The 22,051-nt window shown below is 39.2% G+C and overlaps 1 protein-coding gene across 2 annotated transcripts in view; it reads left to right on the top strand.

Moving 5' to 3' along the window:
* PTPRO (protein tyrosine phosphatase receptor type O) overlaps window positions 1–22,051 on the top strand; it is a 151,418-nt gene that overhangs the window by 122,200 nt on the left and 7,167 nt on the right. The window contains exons 13-24 of one of the 2 annotated variants that reach the window (XM_057427949.1): window positions 1,880–2,019; window positions 4,604–4,736; window positions 5,653–5,773; window positions 7,683–7,751; window positions 10,989–11,072; window positions 14,169–14,204; window positions 15,707–15,788; window positions 16,822–16,912; window positions 17,388–17,464; window positions 19,729–19,863; window positions 20,843–20,965; window positions 21,628–21,782. In XM_057427949.1, coding sequence (XP_057283932.1) covers window positions 1,880–2,019; window positions 4,604–4,736; window positions 5,653–5,773; window positions 7,683–7,751; window positions 10,989–11,072; window positions 14,169–14,204; window positions 15,707–15,788; window positions 16,822–16,912; window positions 17,388–17,464; window positions 19,729–19,863; window positions 20,843–20,965; window positions 21,628–21,782 — 1,246 coding nt within the window. The remainder of the gene's footprint in view (window positions 1–1,879; window positions 2,020–4,603; window positions 4,737–5,652; window positions 5,774–7,682; window positions 7,752–10,988; window positions 11,073–14,168; window positions 14,205–15,706; window positions 15,789–16,821; window positions 16,913–17,387; window positions 17,465–19,728; window positions 19,864–20,842; window positions 20,966–21,627; window positions 21,783–22,051) is intronic. The other variant, XM_057427950.1, reaches the window with a different exon arrangement.

Here is a 22,051-nt window from a genome sequence, read left to right as displayed (position 1 = left end):
ATGCTCTTCCCTCCATGATGTTTGCTTCATCCTGGCAACTTTCCACTTGCAGAAAAAAATCAAGCCATTTGCTGGAGGCAAAAGCAGGATTTGTTTGGGATGATGCCCTAATGCAAAACTCATATTTTAATTGAGGTCATTTTTTACCTGAGTGAGGGATGGAATGTGTTCCTGAATCCAAGAGCAGATATATGGCTGTAATTAAGAGGGACGCTTTCCTATGCAGTACAGGGACAACATGTACACTGCAATCCCCATGACAGATAAGCAGCCACGTGAATGTGCCTCAGTCCCTACCCAACTCTCCCCCTCATGGCAATATAATCTTGGCAGCCTCCAACTCTAGAACACAGATCTGATTGTCTGAGGATCAGAAATGTATCCAATATGTCTATAACTACTTGAGCAAGTCCTTTGTGCCAAGTTTTTTGTGATAGATCTTACACATCACATCCAGGCTCCTGTGACAGCATCTCACAGAATGAGAATAACTGATTATTTGTGAAGGGGAATAATGACAGCAAAATGTTGTTGTACATAGCACATTGTGTGTAGTGTGTCAGGACCCTGGAATCCAGTCATTGTTTGAGAGTGACAGCTTTAATTAAACATCCATAGATTAGGAAATCTGAAAACTGGAGAAGAGTTCAGAAATGTTGCCTGAACAACTCAAACTTTGCGTTCTCTGAAGGCAAACCAAAGGAGCCCAGGACACCTGAGGCACTGAAAGCTAGGTATTGCCATTACCCATCGTGTGAAGTTGTTAGGATGAAAATCAGGATCAAGCCTTAGTCTTTAAATAATCTTGGAAAAAAAAAAATTACCTTGTCCTAACACCGTCCTAGGGCCGTTTGCTCCTCCCTCTGCTCCTCAAGACTTCCCCTCCTATTCTGTGTTTTCCACACACCAGGTTGGTTCAGGCTACGTTGCAGTGAGGGGTGGCCTCCACTGAAGGCCAGTGTGGCCTCCCACTGGCTGCTGCCCACCCAGCCACAGGGTTCATGGGACCAGAGGTGGCCCTGGTTGTGGCAGCCAAGGCCACCACACATGGGGCTGCGGGTGCTGTGTGCAAGCCCACCCCCCCCCCCCCCCCCCCCCATTTCAGAGTATCCTTGATGCCATCACTTCCAGAAGACCTTCCATATCCCCCTATCACAGGGTTGTCTCCTCCTCACCAGACCCTTGCGTATGTTTGCCCATTGTCAGTTCATCCAGCACAACAGCAATGAAAATCAGAGCGATAAGCTGAAGACCCCTGAGGTGTGAACCTCTGCATTCAGTGAGAAAATTCCTGTGGCTTATTGAAACAAGTGCAGATTCAGTGGCCTTTAAATGTTAGCTTGATAAAAAAAACCACAAAAAATAAGCCACAAGATTTTTTTTTTTAACTGCTAATTGACTAAATATTTCCTCTGCTACAATTAAATAAACCTAAACAGCCTTTGCTTGTGGAAAGCTGCTTCTTTATCACCTCCTGGGGAAGGTCTTGCACAGAAAAGCTTTCTCAGGCCAAATGTGCTGCTAACAGGTAGACAGCCATCTTCCCCCAAGAGTTTTTGCTAATGTCGTTCTATTAATAGAATACGCTGATGATCCTCAAGCAAGGGTTCTGTTGAAAAGGGAAATGAAGTAATTATCCAACTCCCCAAATAGAGAACAGTTTAAATAGAGAAGGAAAACCAAGAGCTTTATCATCTTCTCATTTTATAGTGGTAGTTTATCACCATGAGAGGCAGGGCTTTATATTGGCAGGCTTTATCTGAAGGAAATGAAAGATAGAAAGGCATCAGGCATTTCTTTCATTTTTGTTCAAGGCTTCCTCTTAGTTGTCTGGAAACTTATAGATAAGCTTAATAAAAGGAGAATTTCTCTTAACCAGAACCAGCCCCTCCAAAATCACTGTTTGCTGTCAACAAGACTCAGACCTCTGTGACTCTGCTTTGGGTGGAAGAAGGAGTGGCTGATTTCTTTGAAGTCTACTGCCAGCAGGCTGGATCTGGTCAGGAAACAAAAGTCCAGGTATGTAAGCAGCTCTTCTTTGGTTTCTGCTCTTCATCTCTGAAACTGAGACTGAGCCTTGCGTGTTTCTGGTTTGGTGTCTGGTTTTTGTGTGTAAAGTCCAATGGCATTTTATGCCCAGTACACGGGTTAGATGATTAAACCAAATGTGGTAGGGTGGTTCAGAATTTAACTTAAAATTTAACTTAGAATTTATTTTAAAAGCTAAACCACTAAAATATTTCAAAGACTAAAATATTTCATTATTTTTCAATATAAAAATTAGCTTCTATCTTACTAATGAGATTATAACTAATTGGACAGAAGCTACATGCACTCAACAGAGTCCTTGGCTATTGATGAAAATGGTTCTAATATACAGTGCAAAACCTAAAAGGCCACAAAACTAAGGTAATGTCAATAGGCAGGAATGGTCAATAGGTCAAAAATGGTCAGGTAGCTTGATAAGCAACGAGAAAAATGGACATATTTAGATGCCATGAGATCTTGTATGCAGCATTAATCATTTATGGCTTACTTTACTCCTGGTTTGAGAACTGCTAACTGAAGTTCACTGTTGCAGAGTGCCTTTGTGCTGCAAATGCAGCTGCTCTTCATGCATTTTGTCTCTTAGAGTATTTCTTTCAAGAGCCACCTTCTCAGCCTCACAAATGAGCCTTCTTTTCTCTCTATCCAGTTAGGTACCTGTGCTTAGAGGTGTCCTGGGTATCTAAGTGTTTAGATTGGTAACATTGTTCAGTAGAAGAACAGAGCAGTAACAGTTTTAATTCCTTGACATTCAGTGCTGTGCAGCATATGAGGCTTACTCTGATTTAGCTGGTGGTGTAGGGGATCGCTGTGATTACATGTCATGGAACACCATTCTCTCATGCGGACTGACACACGTAATCATGAATCATTCAGAAAAAAAGTAAAAAATAACCCACTCAGGGCACTGGTTATTGAAAAAGAGACGTACACACTCTTACTCCTATAGAAGACCAGTCTGAATTGAGAAAGGCACTGACTAAAGATTGTTTAAATGAACTTTAATCTTATGGGTAGTTTGGATTCCACATATAGATTCTTGTTTTTTCACAGTGAATAGCTAAATATAGTGAAGTCATTATCCACTTAGCAGAGATTCATAATAATTATGTGATCAGGCAAAGAAGTTACCTTAGGATTTGTAGCTTTATTGCACAGCAGACTTGTTTTAAGAACATAAGGAAAAGACTGCTCAGTGAGTGTCTCATTTGTTGACATGAACATCTGGCAGTGGGAAATGCACAGAGAGATTGTCAGCTCACTTCTCATGAGATTCGTCACTTTTTCTGTCTCTGCAAAAAGGGGAAGGGCTCCTTTTTGTACTATAAAAAGAGATGCTTTCCCATTAGACTGGTGAAAATTCTTTGTGATTTTCTGTGCTAATTGCATGAACTTTTTTTTCCCTTTCCTTCATTTTTAAACTAGCAAAATGAAATGCAACAGCTTTCTGAGTTTGAATATCTTGGATTTTGGTTGACTAATTTAAAATTCCCAGAGGGGAAAATGGAAAACATTTAGCCAAGTCCAATTCCCAAACAGTGGCCCCTCCTTTCAGCTCAGGGAATAAAAGCCTTTTCCCTTACACTCATGTAGATGTAATTTCATCTGCGTAACGTACCTCAGAATTGCACTGCAACAGCAACCCTTGCTAAACTGGAAGGAGCCTATGACTGACAACAGGCCACTGCAAAAATCCAGTGCTTGGGACTTGTTACAGCATCTTGCACTCACCACCCAGAGCAACTTCATTCATGGAACTTCTTCTTGTTCCCTTTCTAAACTGCTCACTCAGTGTCCCTATTTTCACATCTGCAGCCCACCCTTGTTTTTGCTGGAGAGTACAGAAAAGCCTAGGAGGACCTTTAAGTCCATTCACATGTTGTATTTGTTTTCTTTTACTATGTCAGGATTTAAAAACCACAAAAGTGTTTACTAGGGACACAGTAATTAAAAAATTGTATAAATATGTTATGCAAAGAATTTATACTAGCTAGAAAAACTAAGTTGTGGGATGTCTGACCATAGTTATTGCCAAAAGGCTTTGCTCTAGCTTTGTTTTTCACCTTGGCCTGTCAAAAGAAGCAGAGATGGCACATATTCACACAAGAGTGTGGGGATTGCAACTGTCTTGGCTGAACTTTGTATAAAACAACTGCCCGTATGGCTTAGTAACCAGAGCTTATGAGGTCTGCCCACCTCTGGGGATGCCCCACGGGTGTCAGCACTTTTCCCCACCAAGCCTGTGACTGGCCAAACCCCTGTGAGGGGTTTCTCACCCTTCTGCTCTCCCTAAGGGGCCCCAGGGCCCCCTTTGGTGCTCTGGGCTGTTCCTGATGCTGTTTTCACCCGTTCCTCTCCTCCCTTCTGCCAGGCTGCTGGGCTACCTGCCTGTTTTCAGGCAGGCCCTGGTTACCTTCCCTGGATTTTGAAGTGCTGATTTCTTTCAGCAGATCTGACTTTACCTGTTCAAATATATGGGTGGAGAGGAGAGCACTGATTTGTACTCTGTTGTTTACAGGAGAAACAAACTTCTGTGTGTTTTTCCCCATGTCTGCAGGAACCTGTCACTGTCTCTTCACACGTAGTGACCATTTCCAGCCTAACCCCTGCCACTTCCTACAACTGCAGTGTAACCACCTTCAGCCACAACAGCCCCAGCATCCCCACTTTCATTGCGGTTTCCACCATGGGTAAGCAGCACTTCCCTGCTTTCTTCTTCCTCTTCCAGCTACAACATCTGTTTCTCCTTGCTTTCTAAAGCTGCTGTCAGTAATGCTGGCCCCAGGGGTTGTTTGTATCATGGAAAGGCTGCCAGATGTGGATGTGATGAGGAAGCAGCTTTAAAAAGTTCTTAGAAAAATCCTTGCTGGGGAGTTGACTTGGAAAACTATATTTAATATAATTAATAAAATATATTCAATAAAATATATTTAATATAATTGTAGACATAAAGTTATTCTGACCAAGGAAAATAAAGAGGGTTTCTGACAAAATGAGCAGAACAGATTGTCTGGTCTCATAGTACAGTCGATAAAACTGTAATATGAAACAAAAATAAATCAAGATTTTGTTACTGAGACTTGACTCCAGTTCTTATTTAAAACAGAACCTATTGTACAAATTTATTTGCAAAAGAAACTCAATTCTAACACATTATATTACAGCACCTCAGCCTGTTATTTTGCTTTCGGGTCGGAAAAGATATTTATTATTTTGGAAGATCAACTTCAGAGTTGAAATGTGCTTTGGAGACATAGATGATGATGAATTTCTGTATTTTATATTTCTTTCACTCTTTTCTCTTGTGTTATGAGTTTCAGTTAAAAAGCAAAAAAATACTAATAATCACAAAATACCAAAGTTTTCTCAAAAATGCCAGTGAAGACATTTCCCCACAGAAATTCTGTAAGAGCAATAACAAGTCAAAACCTCACTTCATTTCTAGTGGGAGATTTTTCCCTAGGCTGAATGGGATCAGTTCAGAAAGATAACACTATCAACATTCAGGGGGAAAAAAGAAAAAAAAACACAAAAAAACAAAATGAGCCCCATGGCAAAACTGACAGCACTTCTGAATTAACCAAGGTTTCTTGTTTGTATGTACAGTCACAGAGATGAATCCCAATATAGTGGTAATCTCCGTTTTAGCCATCCTAAGTATTCTTCTGATTGGACTGCTGCTGGTGACTCTTGTTGTACTCAGGAGAAAACATCTACAAATGGCCAGGTAAGTCCAGATTTATGCTAGTTCCAAAAATTCCCAACAACAACAAACACACCAATAGTTGCAATTGAGGATGCTTTTGTGCATGGTTGCTGCTCAAGATGCTTTTGAACAGGGTACCTTCAAAATCTTGCTGCTGTTTATGAGTAGCAGTCTTCTCCCTCTGTTTTCATTCTTGACCTGAGCTAAAAGCTCAACCTTGAGCTTTGCAAGAGTGGCTGTTTAAGAAGTACAATCACTTATTACAAGAGGGTTGTGTCAGGAACCTATAGGATAATTAGGATCTGAGGCAACTGGGCATAAGCAAGACATCAAGATGTTTAGCAAATCTTTCTTACAGTTTGGAAAGAAGATTTTCTATATCAACAGATAAGACAGTTTGTTAATCGGATCCAGGATGCTGCGTTTCAAAGGCCATATAAGGCCTGAGCCCTAGCAGCCAAACCCCTAGGATGAGGGAGGATGTGCCCAGAGCCCTGTTAGTCTCTCTCTAGAGCACTTGCCAATCTGCCCCCAAATCCTGATCTTCCAGTTGTCCAAATTCTGCATTCGTATGAGCTCCTTTCCTATAGGAATGGCAGCATGGGAAAGAGCATACGGGCTCACCTGTATGGTGAAAGACTGCATGTCTTTCCATGCAGTCAGGATGCATCCAAATATACACCGAGACTCACAAATCCAGAAGGGATCTCAGGGTCTGCCCTTCACTTATAACACTGAAGATCCCAATTTATTGTGTCATACAGATGAAAGGAAAAATTATCTTGTAGGAGTATAGGGGTGCGGTTCCTTCAGCTATCTGCACAAATCATTTGTATCTGAGTATTGAAATTCAGTTTCCTTTTCCTGGTTATTTTAGCTGTAACAGTTCACTTTAATGTGAGATTTATTATGGCCTGAGTGAACTGTGTAAGTTTCCCCAAACCCTCAATATGTAGTTCACCTTCTGGTTTTGGAAGTGTCCTGGAGTCTTCATCCATAATCTGAGCAATATCTTTTCTATTAATTTACTGTGCTGTCTCAAGAAAGGAAATTATTTCATGTAAAAAGCCCACCAACTTATGTGAAGAATCTAGCACTTGGTTACCTAGCAGACACTGTTATTTTATGTGTTTTGGCTATGTATTCCACACAGCAGATTACCATATCACACATTTTGCTGGCTCCATGAAAATCCCAGCAAAATTAATTCTCTTTCGTATTTAATTACTTTGCAGGCAACCCGAAGCTTTTTCTTTTTATCACCTCTTCTAGCCCCAGAAGATAAAACCCCCTGAAGGAAATTTTAAAAGTAGATTGAGTAAGAAGCTGGAAGCGATTGTTTTCTTAAATCAGAGACTCAAAAATGTCAAGTCAGTTTATCGTTTGTGGCTGAAAATAATGGACTTGTGATAAATTCACCGAAACGTTATTCAGGAAATTCAGGGGTTTGCCACAATTATTTTGTGAATCCAAAATTACCACTATGCTGTCAAATGGAGACAATTATACATATGCTCCTTGAATTTGGGACAGTGAATATTTAGTATAGAAAGATAAATATTTAGCATATATAGTGAGGCCAACAACAAGTGCTAGAGCCAGACACTGGGCTGGAAATGCTAGAAAGCCCAAATGTGGACAGAAGATGAGTCCTATTTGAAATCTTTATTAGCAACTTCTCCCTTATTTTACTCTTTTTTAAGCATCATTAAGAAAGCTGATCTCAGGTGGTGTTGAAAATTTGTTAGTTTTGGATGACTGTGCTAAGGGATTTCAGTTATGCTGATCACAGATTACCTCACATCTAGTCAGAGATGTGAGTGTTCAGCAGTTCTCCACAACACCAAGAGTTCTGTGTTAAATCAACATCACAGCAAGCATTGTAAATCTGAAAATGGTAACTTTGTACCCAATGGTCTTCCTGAAACAGGGAATGCGGGGCTGGAACCTTTGTCAATTTTGCATCTTTAGAGAGAGATGGAAAGCTTCCCTATAATTGGTGAGTGTCTGAAGCAAGGCTTTTAATTATGTCTTTCCCCATCTATGCTTTTTGGCAAATATGATCTTTAATCTTAAGTGCTTATTTTTTATGCCATCACTGTCCTTCTTTAAGATATTTTTGGGTTTTTGAATGATGACTAAAGACTGTGTATTCTGTCACCTTCTGTTTTTAGTAGGGAATGATGTATATACATGTTAACCAAGTTGCATAGATGTGTTTTGGAAGGATATTTTTTTCCTTTCTCTTACAGACATATTTCCTTACATAAAACAAATGTAGAAACTTGGTCTATAAATCCATTAGCACCTCCATAGAGATATATTTACATCCAGAAGTAAGCCTGCCTGTAGATGACTAATTAGCAACTGTCTTCATGCAGTGCTATTAATTAAGTTCTCCTTGCATTGCAAGGCAAGGACAAGCCAACTCAAATATTTACTGTAACTTAATGTTCAGTGCTGTTGAAAAGGCTCAAAACCCCCTCAGCATACTCTTACTAGTCTAGGAAACCACTTACCAGAGTTGCAGGCACTGACTATGGACTCCAAACCATCACTGACACCATCAGCAGAAGAAAAGTAATTGAACAAAGAAAGTCTGTAGGATTAGATATTATAGAAGTAAAAGGGCTCTTCAAAGCTAATTGACTGGCACCAGTGTGGTCATTTTCATTCCTATTATGGAAAACGAAGGCTAATGACTGACCTAAGGTTTACTGGCTCATTATTTAGCAATCTCTGCAAAAACTTCTTCTCTTTCAAGACAAGTCCAAACACAGATATTTAAAAGCATACTGCCAGCCCTACTCCAGGATGTAGGAAAAAGAAAATCATAGAATCATAGAATTACAGAACAGTTTGAGTTGGAAGGGACCTTCAGAGGTAGTATGTGCCTTGGTTTTACACCCATGGTCACATTTGTTGATGGCCAAGAAGTTGAAAAGAGGAGTTGGTGCACAGGGAACTGCTTCAATGATCTCATAGGATGCAGCCTGCCAGCAAGGATGGGATTAAATGGATTGACACTGCACTACAGCAAGCCTTTTGCTAATAAGCATGCAAACTGAACTAACAAGCTCTGCAAATCTTGTCAATACCTCACTGTGCTGCTAATTAACTGGATATTAAACAAGCTTCACTTGCTTGGTTTAGCTTTAATAGCAGCCAGCTGTATGTAGTACAAACTAATCTTTCAGATTCTCTTGCTTGGACTATATTAATGGCAAAGAAGGCAGAAGATCAAACACCCATGTTAATTAAATAGCCAAGCTTGAATCAAATGATTAAATTAGCAACAGATGTTATTAAAATCATAAAAGGCTTTTTTATGGGAAGGGGAATTAACTAATAGGTTTGGATGTGAACGTGAAAGTTCTTGTTGCTTATTATATGTGTATATATATGTGTATATGTGTGTATATATATGTGTATATATGCATATGTGTATACATACATAAAATATGTTATAAAAATATAAATTGAGGAAAATATCCCCACTTACTATGTCCACAAATTTCTGTTACTGAAGTCAGTGTTCCCTAATCTTATTGTCCTGACTTCTCTGAAAGTTAGTAAAGATATCTTGTTTTGTGTGCCTCTGTTGTCTAATGTCAAGACCAAATTCACTGTCCATCCAGGCAGTCAAATGGAAAATATGGCCCTAGAGACAGGTAGAATGATTAAGAAGCCAGATTTTCTTCGGGATTATTCCAGGGATCTAGTAAAGGAACTATGGGCATATCCACTGATTCCTAAGGAAAGCTCAACACAGCAGAGTTTTCAGGATTTGAGCAGTATCTGCATCTTTCTTTTAATTGCATAGAATTGTTCAGTACACCTAAGCAAGAGGTGAAAGACTATATAATTCCAGGAAAACACTATTGTATTTATTGAGCAATTGCATATTTTTCATATGTTGAATAAAATCAATTAGTTTAGATGTCAGAGTCCCTAATTTGTGAACAATATAAATAGGTTTGCAATCATGCTACCATGTGATTTGATAAAGTGGAAATTTATCAGGATGATAAAAGACCTTAGGCCCACTGTAGGAGAGGATCAGGTCTGATATCATCTTAGGAACCTGAATGCGCACAGTTCCATGGGACCTGATGAAACCCATCTGCAGGTCCTTAGGGAGCTGGCGGATGAAGCTGCTAAGACACTGTCCATCACATTTAAAAAATCATGGTAGTCAGGTGAAGCTCCTTCAGTCCCTGAAGACTGCAAAAAGGGAAATATAACCCCCATTTTCAAGAAAACAAAAATAGAAGACCTGGGAAACTACGGACCAGTCAGTCTCACCTCTGTGCCTGGAAGGATCATGGAGCAGATTCTCGTGGAAACTATTCTAAGACACACGAGAAACACTGAGGTGGTTGATGACTGACCTCCACGATCCCTACCAACACCTGGGGAAGGGTCCATGCAGAAACTGCCCTGCCCGTTTTCTGCTCAGCAGCAAAACTTATTAAAGCGTAACTTGGAGTTTCCACTGCATGGGCGGTTTCCCACCACTGTTTGGAAGATTAATATTAGAGATGACTACATTTGACATGACTTTCTTATCAGGGAAAACACAGTATCTGCCAACTTTGTAAGATCCAAGAGTACCAAAAAGGGAAACTTCACTTTGTGGTTCTCCTTTAGAACAGTTGTAGAAGGATGGTATTGTTTTTAAGACAGCAGATTTTCTGATGGGGGTTGGGGAAACACTGAGGGTGTATTTGGAAAAAAAAATCCTGTTAATGGAGCAATCTTTGTTTAAGTTTTATGAGTTTTTCAGATTTGAAAAGTACCAGCAGCCCACTCCACCAACAGGTAGAACATGCCTGAGTAGGTTTCCTGGATTAATGCATAGCAGAGTCTGGTAAACAGGTTGCCAATGCAGAAGTTTAGAATGATTTTGTACTCACAGTCGCATTAGCCACAATGAAATCTGCTGTGAATAGTTATTCATAGATACCACAATAATTTTCATCATAGAATTTTATTTTAAATTTTATTTATCCAACATAAATAGAATTTTATGTTGGATATCTGAAAATCTTGCATAGGCAGTCAGGTTGAGGACTAAAATTTCTATGGATGTTAATAATATGAAGTAAGTAAGAGGAAGCCTTTAAGGATTTAGCTGATTTTTAAAATAGAATGTGCTGATCTCCTGATTTCTGTTTGTCTTACTAACTCTCCTCACTTTTTCATCTTTATGTATGTTATTTATTAATGCTCACAGGCGTAGAAGTGTATTTGCTTTCCTAACTCTGCTACCCTCATGCCTTTGGACTGATTATCTTTTGGCATTTTATATTAATCCTTGGTAAGTGATTTACTTGTTTTTCCATATGCAATGTGTAAACAATGTTAGTTTCTATTACATGAAAAATGTGTGATACCTCTGCTTTCAAATGGGTCAAGGCTTTTGAAGATACAATTTTCTTGTACTAGAACTCAGATTGGAGAGGATGTGGGTATCAAAGTATTTGCTACCCTGCTTCATCTGGTTTGTCTGTTTATGCTCCAATCCATTTCAGTATTTAAAAAGCTAATCTTATGGTGGTCATCATATTCATCTCATTGCTGTCTTTGCAATTTTTGCCACTTCATTGTAAGTCCTGGCTTCTTCTGTCCCAGTTATTCATTTGTTCATTGCCTGGTATTGCCTTCTGCTGCTTTTGTATTACTAAAATTGCTTAATCATGCCCCACCTGTTTGATGCGTGTTGTCAGATAATACCTTAGTTTTTAAAGGTGTGGTTATGCTCTCCTGACATCAGTAAAAGTTTTGCTTTTGGAAACAACAGTTGGATGAGAATCAATACAAACTAGCAGTCTCAAAGTATAAAAAGCGAGTTACTCTGTGTGTGTCTATGTGTGTATGTGTGTATAGTTAATAGTTTAGTCTGAAAATAGTCCATAAAGACATAATACACAACTGATTGGGGATTTTTCAATACCTAACCAACAAAACCACAGTCTATTTAGAACCTGAACTGTTTTACGAACCATTTAACAAATAAGTATAATTGATTATGATCTAAAAGTGGTCAATTTATATAAGATAAACAAGTTCCTGATGGTCTTGAGTCCAAGGTATAGTGATTTACAAAAATGTGGTACCAAAGCTAAGGTTTACTTTTGACCAAATGTTTTCTCTGGTGCTACCATAGTACTACTGTTCAGCACAAAAGCCCCTGCAGGCAGTCACTGGCATCTTCAGCATTGGGATTTCCGAGACTGGTTTTCATTGAGTTGCATTGAGTATGTAGTAAAAATCATGTCAATTTTCAGTGGGCCCAAAAATGAGTGGGTTTATGTAACTAAATAAAGGTCCATTTCTTCTCCCAAGAAAGTAAAAGCATGATCCCAGCACCCAGCTGAAGAACTGCATCTTTCCAAGGCTAATATTATATTGACTTTTAACTTACATGACGTAAACTCAACTATGAGAGCCGCAAAATGGTGGAGGATCAGGCAAGCAGTTTGCTGCTGTGTAGGTTACACTGATCTCTGTTAACTCTCTAATGTTCAAGAAGCCCAAGGAGGCCACTATCTATGGCACTGCTGCAAAACTTTGTAATCTTCTTTTTCCCTTTGTCCTCTTTTTGGTTAATATGCATTAACTCACCTTGCCAGATGTGTATCTTCAGAAGTTTCCTCTTCAATCAAGCTACCTAGTTTAGTATAGTTGACCAAGTTTAAAGGAGCTGACTGAGATGAGAGCGATCCCTCTCTTTGAATTTTAATGTATAGGGTAAATGGAAGAACAGATGAAAACACCAGCTAATGTTTCAAATGTCTTTGTTTTGCACATAAATTAATTTAAAACATTTATGAACATTCAGGAAACAATTACAATGCTAAAAAAGAAAGGCCTCTTGAGACTATCAAAGCACAAGAAAATGTTGCTGAGAAATGGATGTCAATCATTTGTTTTATTGCCTCTTGAAGTGTTCCCTGGAGAAGTGTTCCTAGAAGCATTCCTATCATAAACAGCATTCAGATTTCTTTTTCTTTTGAAATTAATTCCAATGTGCCTGACATTAAAAGGTTTCCCATAGTCATAGGAAATAAAAAATAAATGTGTTGAATAATTTAGAGAAATTAATTTCAAGATTTCATTGGGAAAAATCTTTAAAGTTGTAGAATACTACTAGGCTGTGCGCATACTACACATAAATGTACAGATACGCTACAGATAGTATCTGTTTAGATAATAGTAGCCGAAAGAATTTTAAATATTTGGAAAGTAAAGCTTGGCAGAGTAAATCCTTCACAGTAGTGTAAAGCTGGTATTGCTATAGCTTATTTATTCTGCAGGCAAAGCTCCACATCTGAACAGAAATGTACCTTGACAAGATAACAAAATTACTATGGGTTGGGTGCGCCTACTCCAAAAACTGAACATGTTGTAAAACTTAATTTTGGAAATGAATAGTGTATTTTGTGTGGGTTTTGTGGGTGGTTTTGTTTTGGGTTTTTTTTAGTCATTATAATGTGATGAATGGACAAATATTGTTTAATGCTTAGGAAGAAAAAAATGATACTACTAAAATCTCTTCTGAGTAAGCAAGAATCTATTAGTGCTCTGTGGATGACTTAACAGAGGGTATAAGTGTTTTCAGACCTCTAGCCAAATTAGTTCAGGGTGCTCATTTTGTGCGTTCAATCTGATTGACTGCTTAAGATTTTTGTGGCAGCAACAAGATGAACACAGATGAACACACACCCTTTCTCCAAAAAAACAACACATGGTGGTAGGTAGTGCAGCACAGTTCTTAAGTCCGTATCTTATGGGTTATACCACTTAACACACTCATAAGCTTGCTTGCAATTGTCACTAGTGAATTATATGACTCATAAATCATGTGAAGACAGTGTATAACATGACTGGCATAATTATCTCTAGCTGTGAAAAGTCAACTAATATTACCTAAGGTTTAAGCTTGAATCCAATGAAGCCAGCAGGGCATTTGCCATTGTCTTCATTGATCATCATAAGCAGGTTATGAAATGGGTGATAAATATTGCTCAGGCCCTTTTTTTTTGCTTCATCTTTACTTGAATTTGCAAGTAGTGGTCTTCCTCTACCCAACAGATGCTTCTCATTCCCAAAGTCTCTCTAGTGTTGGCATCCAGTTTCCCAGCCCACTAAAGCCGGAGCAAAGCAGCCTTGAGGGCACTATGGTGGTTCATGCCCTGCAACAGCACAGCCCTCTCCCAGTCTCAGCCAAGCTTAGGCCCTAAGGACTCAGCTTCAGCCCACCTGAAGCCAACAGTGCTGTTTGTTTGATCAGGATTTGTAGAGAACACATCGTTTGTGTTGGACCAGAAAGCATAATTTCTTAAATCAGTACTGTTTTAAGTCTACAGTAGTTTAATGAGTGAAAAACACTTCCTTTTTTTTTTTTTTACAGGAGTAAAAATGGATTGAAGAAGAGAAAGCTGACCAAGTATGTAACTTCTTTGATATTTAAGGAAATAAAAAATGGATTAAACGTGCATTATGGAGTACATGGTATAATGTTATTGCAGTTACTTTTTGATAAACACATCCTGAGAGAGAGATCTGAAGGCAGAAAACAAACAATAATTGGGCAAAAGCAATTCTTCTCAACAGATAAAGTTGTGGTAGAGCAGGTCCTTACTGATAGAAAATTAGTCATCAGGGAAAAGATCAATTATTCAACTTAGTGATTCCAGCAGAGCTTATCCTTAGTTAAAAATGACAAATAGTGAAAAACTGGGATACGTTTGTTTGTAGTGATGTTTCCCTCTTGACATGAAAGTCTCATTATGGTTGTTGCTAGAGCATTAGATCATTAACGCTAACGGGTAAGCAGGAGTAATTACGTGGTGATAAGACAGGTTCCTTTGGGCATATTGCCTCGAAGTAAATGAAAAGATTACTGTGTACATGCTTCAGTAGCTTGTAAATTAGAGCATGATAATTAGGTGAGGGAAGCTGCTTACCTGTGTTTCATTATTCAGAGCATTAGCCTGATTATTTCTCTGTTATGTTCAGAGGCTGTGCCTATACTAAAAGATAGATCCTCACCTAGCAAAAAAGCGTGTAAAATGATGTGAGTTGCTACATCAAGGCTAGTTTATAGCTGCTGAAGCTCTGCATTTGATACCCACATGCTACTTTATTTAGCCATGGTCTCTCTGGGACAAGAATTTGACCTCTGATGACAAATGTGTACGGTTGTCAAAGCCAGCAGAGAAAGCAGCAGTGGCAGTGGCATCCAAAATGGTGGTTTAGGAGATTTTTTTTGGTGGAATTTCTAAGAAAAAAGAAAACCTAATTATGAAATCCACTTTTCTGCACAAGCAAAGCTCAGATAAGATTTAAAAGTGTTTCTGACAGATGTGAAAATATCTGAAAGCAACATTTTACGTTGCACAAGAGACAAATGAAACAGCATCTGCCCTGGTGCTATAAGCAGGCTGGTGGGATGGTACTGAGAGTGGGTCTGTGATGGGGTGCTTCTAATGGTGCCACCTGTGCCTTGGAAACATAACCCATGCAAAAACAGTTCAGAAGCCAGGGAACTATAAGAAGAGAGTGCATGGACCATTCCCCTGGCTTCAAACCAGTGGATTCCCTCAGGTAGGAGAACTCTAACACACCCAAACACAGGGTGGTTGCCACCATCAGCACCAGCAGTGGCAGAATTTAGCTCATCCAGAGGGATGAGCACCCCTCTCTCAGCCTCTCTGGTGCCATTATGCTGTGGTGCAGGTAATGAGTACCCACCATTTGGTAGCATTCAACCACAAGACATTTTTTCTTGCTCTTTATTGTTGTTTTCTAGCATTAACAGTTGCAAATACATATTTATGACTTGATAGTATTCTAGGGAAAAATAGAAATAAAATGTACTAAAATTATTTGGGGGTTTATTTTGGGCTTTTTTTTTCCCTTAATTTCTGTGTGTTTTTTCTTTTAAAGCCCTGTCCAGTTGGATGATTTTGATGGATATATCAAGGATATGGCCAAAGATTCGGATTATAAATTTTCTCTGCAATTCGAGGTAAATCTATGGGGACTCTGTCCTTGCCTAGCTGCCATGCCTAGATCAGCTATTTCCAGATGTTAGGCTTGCATGGCATGTTCCTGTGCTCTGTGTTGTTTAATGCTGTTGCTAGGTGGGTCAGCTTCCGTTCCAGTTATGCAGAAATTAAAAATGGACCCTGGTGGCGTTAGAGGCTGTGTTTAGTAAGCTGATTTGAGTGGCTCATCACATTTGATTCGATATAGTTGTCAGACCAGCACACTTCCTTTATGTTTAGGACATGCTGGCAGCCTGAATTAAAGACATTAAAATCCTGAATTCATTTTAATTATTTCGTTTCCTGAATTTGACAGGAAGCATTGGAATGAGGAGGTGACATCAAAAATGTCTTTAAGTAGGCCTCCCTAAGACCAGTTCAGGTATATTCTCTTAATTACACAGAATTTAAAGTCAGTTTAATAGTATAAAACTAAAGAGCTCTTATCCTAGGACTAGCTTGCAAAGATTTATACATGGAAAGGGAGTAGGGAGGACTGTCAGGGTGTTAACCACCGTTCTGGGTGATTGACACATTCCCTTCCTGCCCGTAAAAAGTATTCTGATGCATCATATATTAGATGTAGCTACTGAAGATAATGACTAGATAGATCTTCTAAGCATTCCCCAGTATCAAGACCAAAAAAACACTTGAGGAGCTGAAGAAAAACCATTAAGTGGGGCAGATGACCACCACAGAAGTAACTTATCAACCCCCTGGTTTGACACTATTTTGACTAATTTAAGTTCAGGTAGAGAGGAATAGTCCTCAGCCTCAGCCTTGGGTGGCAGCAGTGCATCAGCAGCATCAGCAGGAGAGACCACATCTTTGCTCTCTACCTGTTTGGAGCCAAACTCAGAGACATCAGATAAGGACAGTCAGTGTGATCCTGCTGTCAGTTTATAAAGTGATTTATGAACGTTTTCAATCTGGTACCTGCCACAAGTAATCACTTAACCAGGCATTATTTTTTGAGTGTTTGTGAGCTTGACCTTGGTGTTTCTGTTATCCCAGGAGCTAAAACTGATTGGTCTTGACATCCCCCACTTTGCTGCCGATCTTCCCATGAATCGCTGTAAAAATCGCTACACGAATATCCTGCCGTGTAAGTACAATGCATACAGACTTCTGCTAAAGTCCCTGATAAAGAGGGAAAGAAGAGTTTTAATAAGAGAACTGGAGAATCAGAGCAGACTTCCTGACTCATAACAGCCTGGCTCTAAAACCTGTCCTTAGAGAGATGTTTTTAGTTAGCTTTGAAGAGCTTTCTGAGGATGTTTATTGACAGGAGTTTGGAGATGAGAAGCATAAGTTGTCCTTTCTACTACTGAGTATTGTTACTATGTTCCTCTTACAATTTTAATGAAACCTAAGGGAGCCCAAAGGGACAGCAGTTCAAGGGTGTATTTTGGACAACAGTAATGAATGTGCATCCTTGTAGTGTTACTGAAACAGGCATTGCTCTCTATTGGTAAATATGAGAATTTTCCAATGGATTTTTTTTTTTTTTGTTCCAGTTTTTATAGGATTAATTTTAATTTTGCCGTGTTTGAGAGACATTTTTTTTTCTCCTTTCACAGATGATTTTAGTCGTGTCCGGTTAGTTTCAATGAATGAAGAAGAGGGGTCTGACTACATTAATGCCAACTACATCCCTGTGAGTACAGAAACTTGGTCAGTGTAAAGAAGAGTGTCCGGCATAGCAGTTAGTGTGTCACCTGCAGATAGCACAGTATCTCCTAAAAGCTCAGTCAGATTCTCAGTATCTCCTTCAGCTTCCAACATTTTGCCCAATTTTAAAAGTTTGGCAAATTTTGCCACAGCAGCACTGAGAAACCTAGATTATACTGGTAAGGAAATGGGGAGGAAATGTGAAATGGTTCAGTGGCTTTTGAAGACAGGTAGGAAAAACATAAACTTTGAAATGAGAAACTCTTCCAGGTTTCTACAGCACATGAAATAAGGATTGTGTCAGACACACCACAAAATACACACAGCCCAGATGGAGAGTGGAGAGAGCTGTTTTCTGCCTCGTCCCTGGTGCTCCCAGTGTGTCTCCCTGTGCCTGGCATAGAGCAGCCATTTACCAGGGAGTAGCACCCAGAGTTTTAGGATAATTAAAGTACACACAGAGCTGTATTCAACCATTTTGACAATGGGGGTAAGCTAAAACCTCATCAGGTCTTTCCATTTTTGCCTGAGCTTGTGCAGTCACTTAGGCTTATCCCTGCCACAAAGTTTCGCCCCTCTGTTATCCACCCCTTGCTATAGCTCAGTACAAGCTGTGTTAGGGAGAGCAATGTCCCCTGGGTCCCTCTGCATGGAGTGGAGGCAGGACACTATAACATCCATTTAGAAAAATGTTTGGGGACCATAGATGAGCATTTCTGCACCCTTGATGTGAACAGTTGACAGAGCTGGCCCTGGCTATGCTGAAGAGACCTGAGTCAGCATTATGGAAATGGAAGGAACCCTCAGATGAGTCATTCAAACCATGATTTTGTCACTGTGGCATCACCCATGCATGTAGTACTGAGCATGTTGCCTGCACTTAGTTTCTATGTGTCAGGAGCACGAACCTAACCACTCATGCTGCAAGTTCCTGAGCTTGCAGTGAATCAAGAAAGCAAAATGTTCCAGCGTTAAAAACCATCATTCTCAATGTCTGGATTCTGGATAATAGGATTTATGTAGCAGTCCTTTTCAGATTGCTCAGTTCTGCTTTTATAGTTTACATCTCTTCAGTTCTACTTACTGCATAATGCTGACCATAGAAACTGGGACACATGTCATCTTAATGCTTGGCTTTTCCTGACAATTGCTTCTTCACTGACTACCTGCCTCCAAACACAGACACTAGTGGTCATCTGTGTCCCTGTGATAATGGAGGTTTGACACTTAGCTCTGACATAGCCCATGTAGGAAAAAAGCCACCCCAGCAAATTCTATGTAGTGGGAAAACTTGGATTGAGACTTCTAGATGTCTGGAGGACACCATTTATGGAAAGTGCTCCCAAATCACAAATATTTTTACAATCCGCATGCTGTGGTGGCACAGAAATGGCCCAATTTATATTAGCTCATGCTGTGTGGTAGATGTATCTTTCACTCTTATTAGAAACAACAGATAACTTTCCAAATGTGGTTTTGATGATACAATCTCAGTAAATATGGCTACAGCAGATGCCAGAATGGCCATTCTTTGGATCTTTTATTACAGTCTTTATAGCCATCTTTTGGATTTGGACAGGGGAAGGAGTCTTTCCATGTTGATAGAGATAGGAGAAGGAATACATGGATATAAAACATCTAAGCTTCAATAAAACATGGCAGTGATAATCTCTTAAGGGTGTGGATTCCACATATTCTCTATTATTTTAAGCAGAACTCTAATTAATGTTTTACTAGTTGAAGTCCTTATGACATAAACACATATAATCCTGTTTATTGCTATCTTCTGTTTACATCAGTGACTGAAAATCACCCACTGTTTAGGATGAGCAAGCTAAGCATCTGTAACTGGGTTTTTGCCTATAACTGAGCAAACCCTTCAGTGAAATCTGGAAGAAGCTGGAACTTTGATTTAGGATTCCCATTACTTGTTTTTTTTTATGTTGCCTTTCCTGCTCTCTGGGAAAAGGATTTGTATAGTAACAGCTTCATCTTCTGTCCTTCATTCTAGATTGCTTACACTTCAGGAGCCTTGAAAACTGGCAATATTTGTAATCTCAAAAAACTGGCAATATTTGTAATCTCAAAATAAATTGAAAAATATCATGAAGTAGTTTCTTTATACTAGAAATCACTTTCTGAAGTACAAATTGAACTTGAGCAAGCTAAAAAATATGTATGGCAGAGAAATGTATGTATTCTGAAGCAGTAATCATGTTGGTAAACAGCACCTGTCTCTTTGTTTCTTAGGGTTATCATTCACCCCAGGAATATATTGCAACCCAAGGACCGCTGCCAGAAACTAGGAATGATTTTTGGAAGATGGTTCTCCAGCAGAAATCTCAAATTATTGTTATGCTCACTCAGTGTAATGAGAAAAGAAGGGTATGTAGCAAAATCTTGCACATAGTATAAAAGACTACTCTGAACACATACTTGTTCTCTGGTGAGTGAAATTCTTTCCATTGTTGTCTGATTATGAGACAGCATCATAATGAGACCTAGAATGGCACTTCATACACTTAAGGCAGGCATTGCAGGATGATTAAGGGACTGGAGCATCTTTCACATGAGGAGCAGCTGACAGAGCTGGGACTCTCCAGGCTGTGAAAGAGAAGGCTCTGGGGATTTTGTTACTTTTTATTAATATATGATGGGAGGCAATGGAGACAAGGGAGACCTCTGTGGTGCCCAATGATAAGACAAAAGCCAGTGAGCACAAATTAAAGCATATTAAATTCCATCTCAAATTAGGAATCAACTTTTTACTGTGAGAGTGACTGAGCACTGGCACAGGTTGCACAGGGAGGTTGTGTAGTCTCCATCCTTGGAGATATTCAAATACTGTCTGGAAATGGTCCTGATGCTCTTGGAGGCCCTACTTGAGCAGAGGAATTGGACCAGAAGACCTCCAGAGGTCCCTTCCAGCCTCAACCACTCTGTGACTCTGCATTTCTAAGTTTAAATAATGATAAAATACAAGTATTATGCTTTACATTTTCCTTGACATCATCATAGAAATATTTGGAATATAATTTATTTTTTTATATGTATATTCTAGTTCCCTGTGTTTTCTTCCTTTTAGACCTATTTTATTAGGAAAACAACCTAAAAAGACACTATCTATTTCCATTCTTTGCTATACTAATGCTACCCTTCAGAAAACCAAAGCATAGCTTATGTCCATAGTAACACAAATAGGAATGATCAATCTGAAAATCATTGCAGGATATATTACCTCACAGCAGCAAGTAAATAGTGCTGTAGACATTTCTAAAACTGAGGTTCAGTATACTTTTGATTGTGCTTTTTTATATATCTATATATATTTATATGAATATGTTTATATTTCCTTCCTTTTCAGGTGAAATGTGACCATTACTGGCCTTTTACAGAAGACCCCATTGCATATGGGGACATCACAGTAGAGATGCTGTCCGAGGAGGAGCACACAGACTGGGTTTATAGGAATTTCAGAATTAGCTATGTAAGTGATAACGGCTCCCACCTCTCCCCATGTTTTGAGTTCCTTTAAGTCTCTGAGACAAAATGTGTTGTGTTGAGAATCTTATTTCACCTAAGGCCTCTAGAGCTTTTAGCAGGGTTTTTTTTTTTATGATAATGAGTATTTTTCTAAATCTTTCCTTTGCCCCTGTAATGTTTTTCTTTTTTTTCTTCCCTTTTGGTATTTAATTTTTTCTTTGAAACTTGAAAAAAAAATTCTCAAGAGTCCAGTCTTGTTTTTTGCCAACAGATTTATTTTTTATCTGTGGCAAGATGAGAAAGTAGAGGGAATGGAATAGAAAGAGGAAAAAATCTTAAACTTGAAAAATACAACAGTTCTCGATTTTAAAGCAAAATAAAATTGAACTACTATGAGGAAAAAAAGCAAAAGCCAAATCCTAAACCCAGAAAAAAGAGTTCATGCCATTTTCAGAATGATGTTCTGGTACCCCCTGTGCTTATTAATCAAATAGTGTGTAAACTCTTTGCCACTTTTTTGGCTGCCTTTACATTCTTAGGCTGTATTTGGAAAAAAAACAAAACAAAACGAAAACACTACAAAATGACAGAAAAACCTCAGTCTTACTGAGCATGACTACACTGTTAAAACTCCTGTGAACATTGCTGTTCTGCTTCTCCCATTAGGCTGATGAGGTGCAAGATGTGATGCATTTTAACTACACTGCCTGGCCAGATCATGGTGTCCCCACAACCAACGCTGCTGAAAGCATCCTTCAGTTTGTACAGATGGTCAGGCAGAAATCAGCAAAGACTAAAGGTCCCATGATTATTCACTGCAGGTAAATGTTTCAAGGAAATGGAGAACTAAAGGCTGTAACTCATTAAATAGATTGGAAAACCTTTGGAACCCCCAAATCTGTCCTTCCAGTGACCAGAGAAGGAGGATGTGCACAGAGACGCACATCTGCAGGGCAGTGGCATACTGCTGGACAGACCACGCTATCCATACCATGAAGGTGTGGAAACGAGAGAGCAGGGTCAGGCTCTGAGCTGGTGTAAATCAGGATTGCCCACTGTGCTCCTGAAGCCATTTGTTGATAACATCCAA

The sequence above is a fragment of the Pezoporus wallicus genome, unplaced genomic scaffold (assembly GCF_028554395.1).
Source record: "Pezoporus wallicus isolate ANWC-B61680 ecotype Strahan unplaced genomic scaffold, APGP_CSIRO_Pwel_v1 contig_2908, whole genome shotgun sequence".
Lineage (NCBI taxonomy): Eukaryota > Metazoa > Chordata > Aves > Psittaciformes > Psittacidae > Pezoporus > Pezoporus wallicus.
This window is presented reverse-complemented; position numbering and strand designations above follow the sequence as displayed.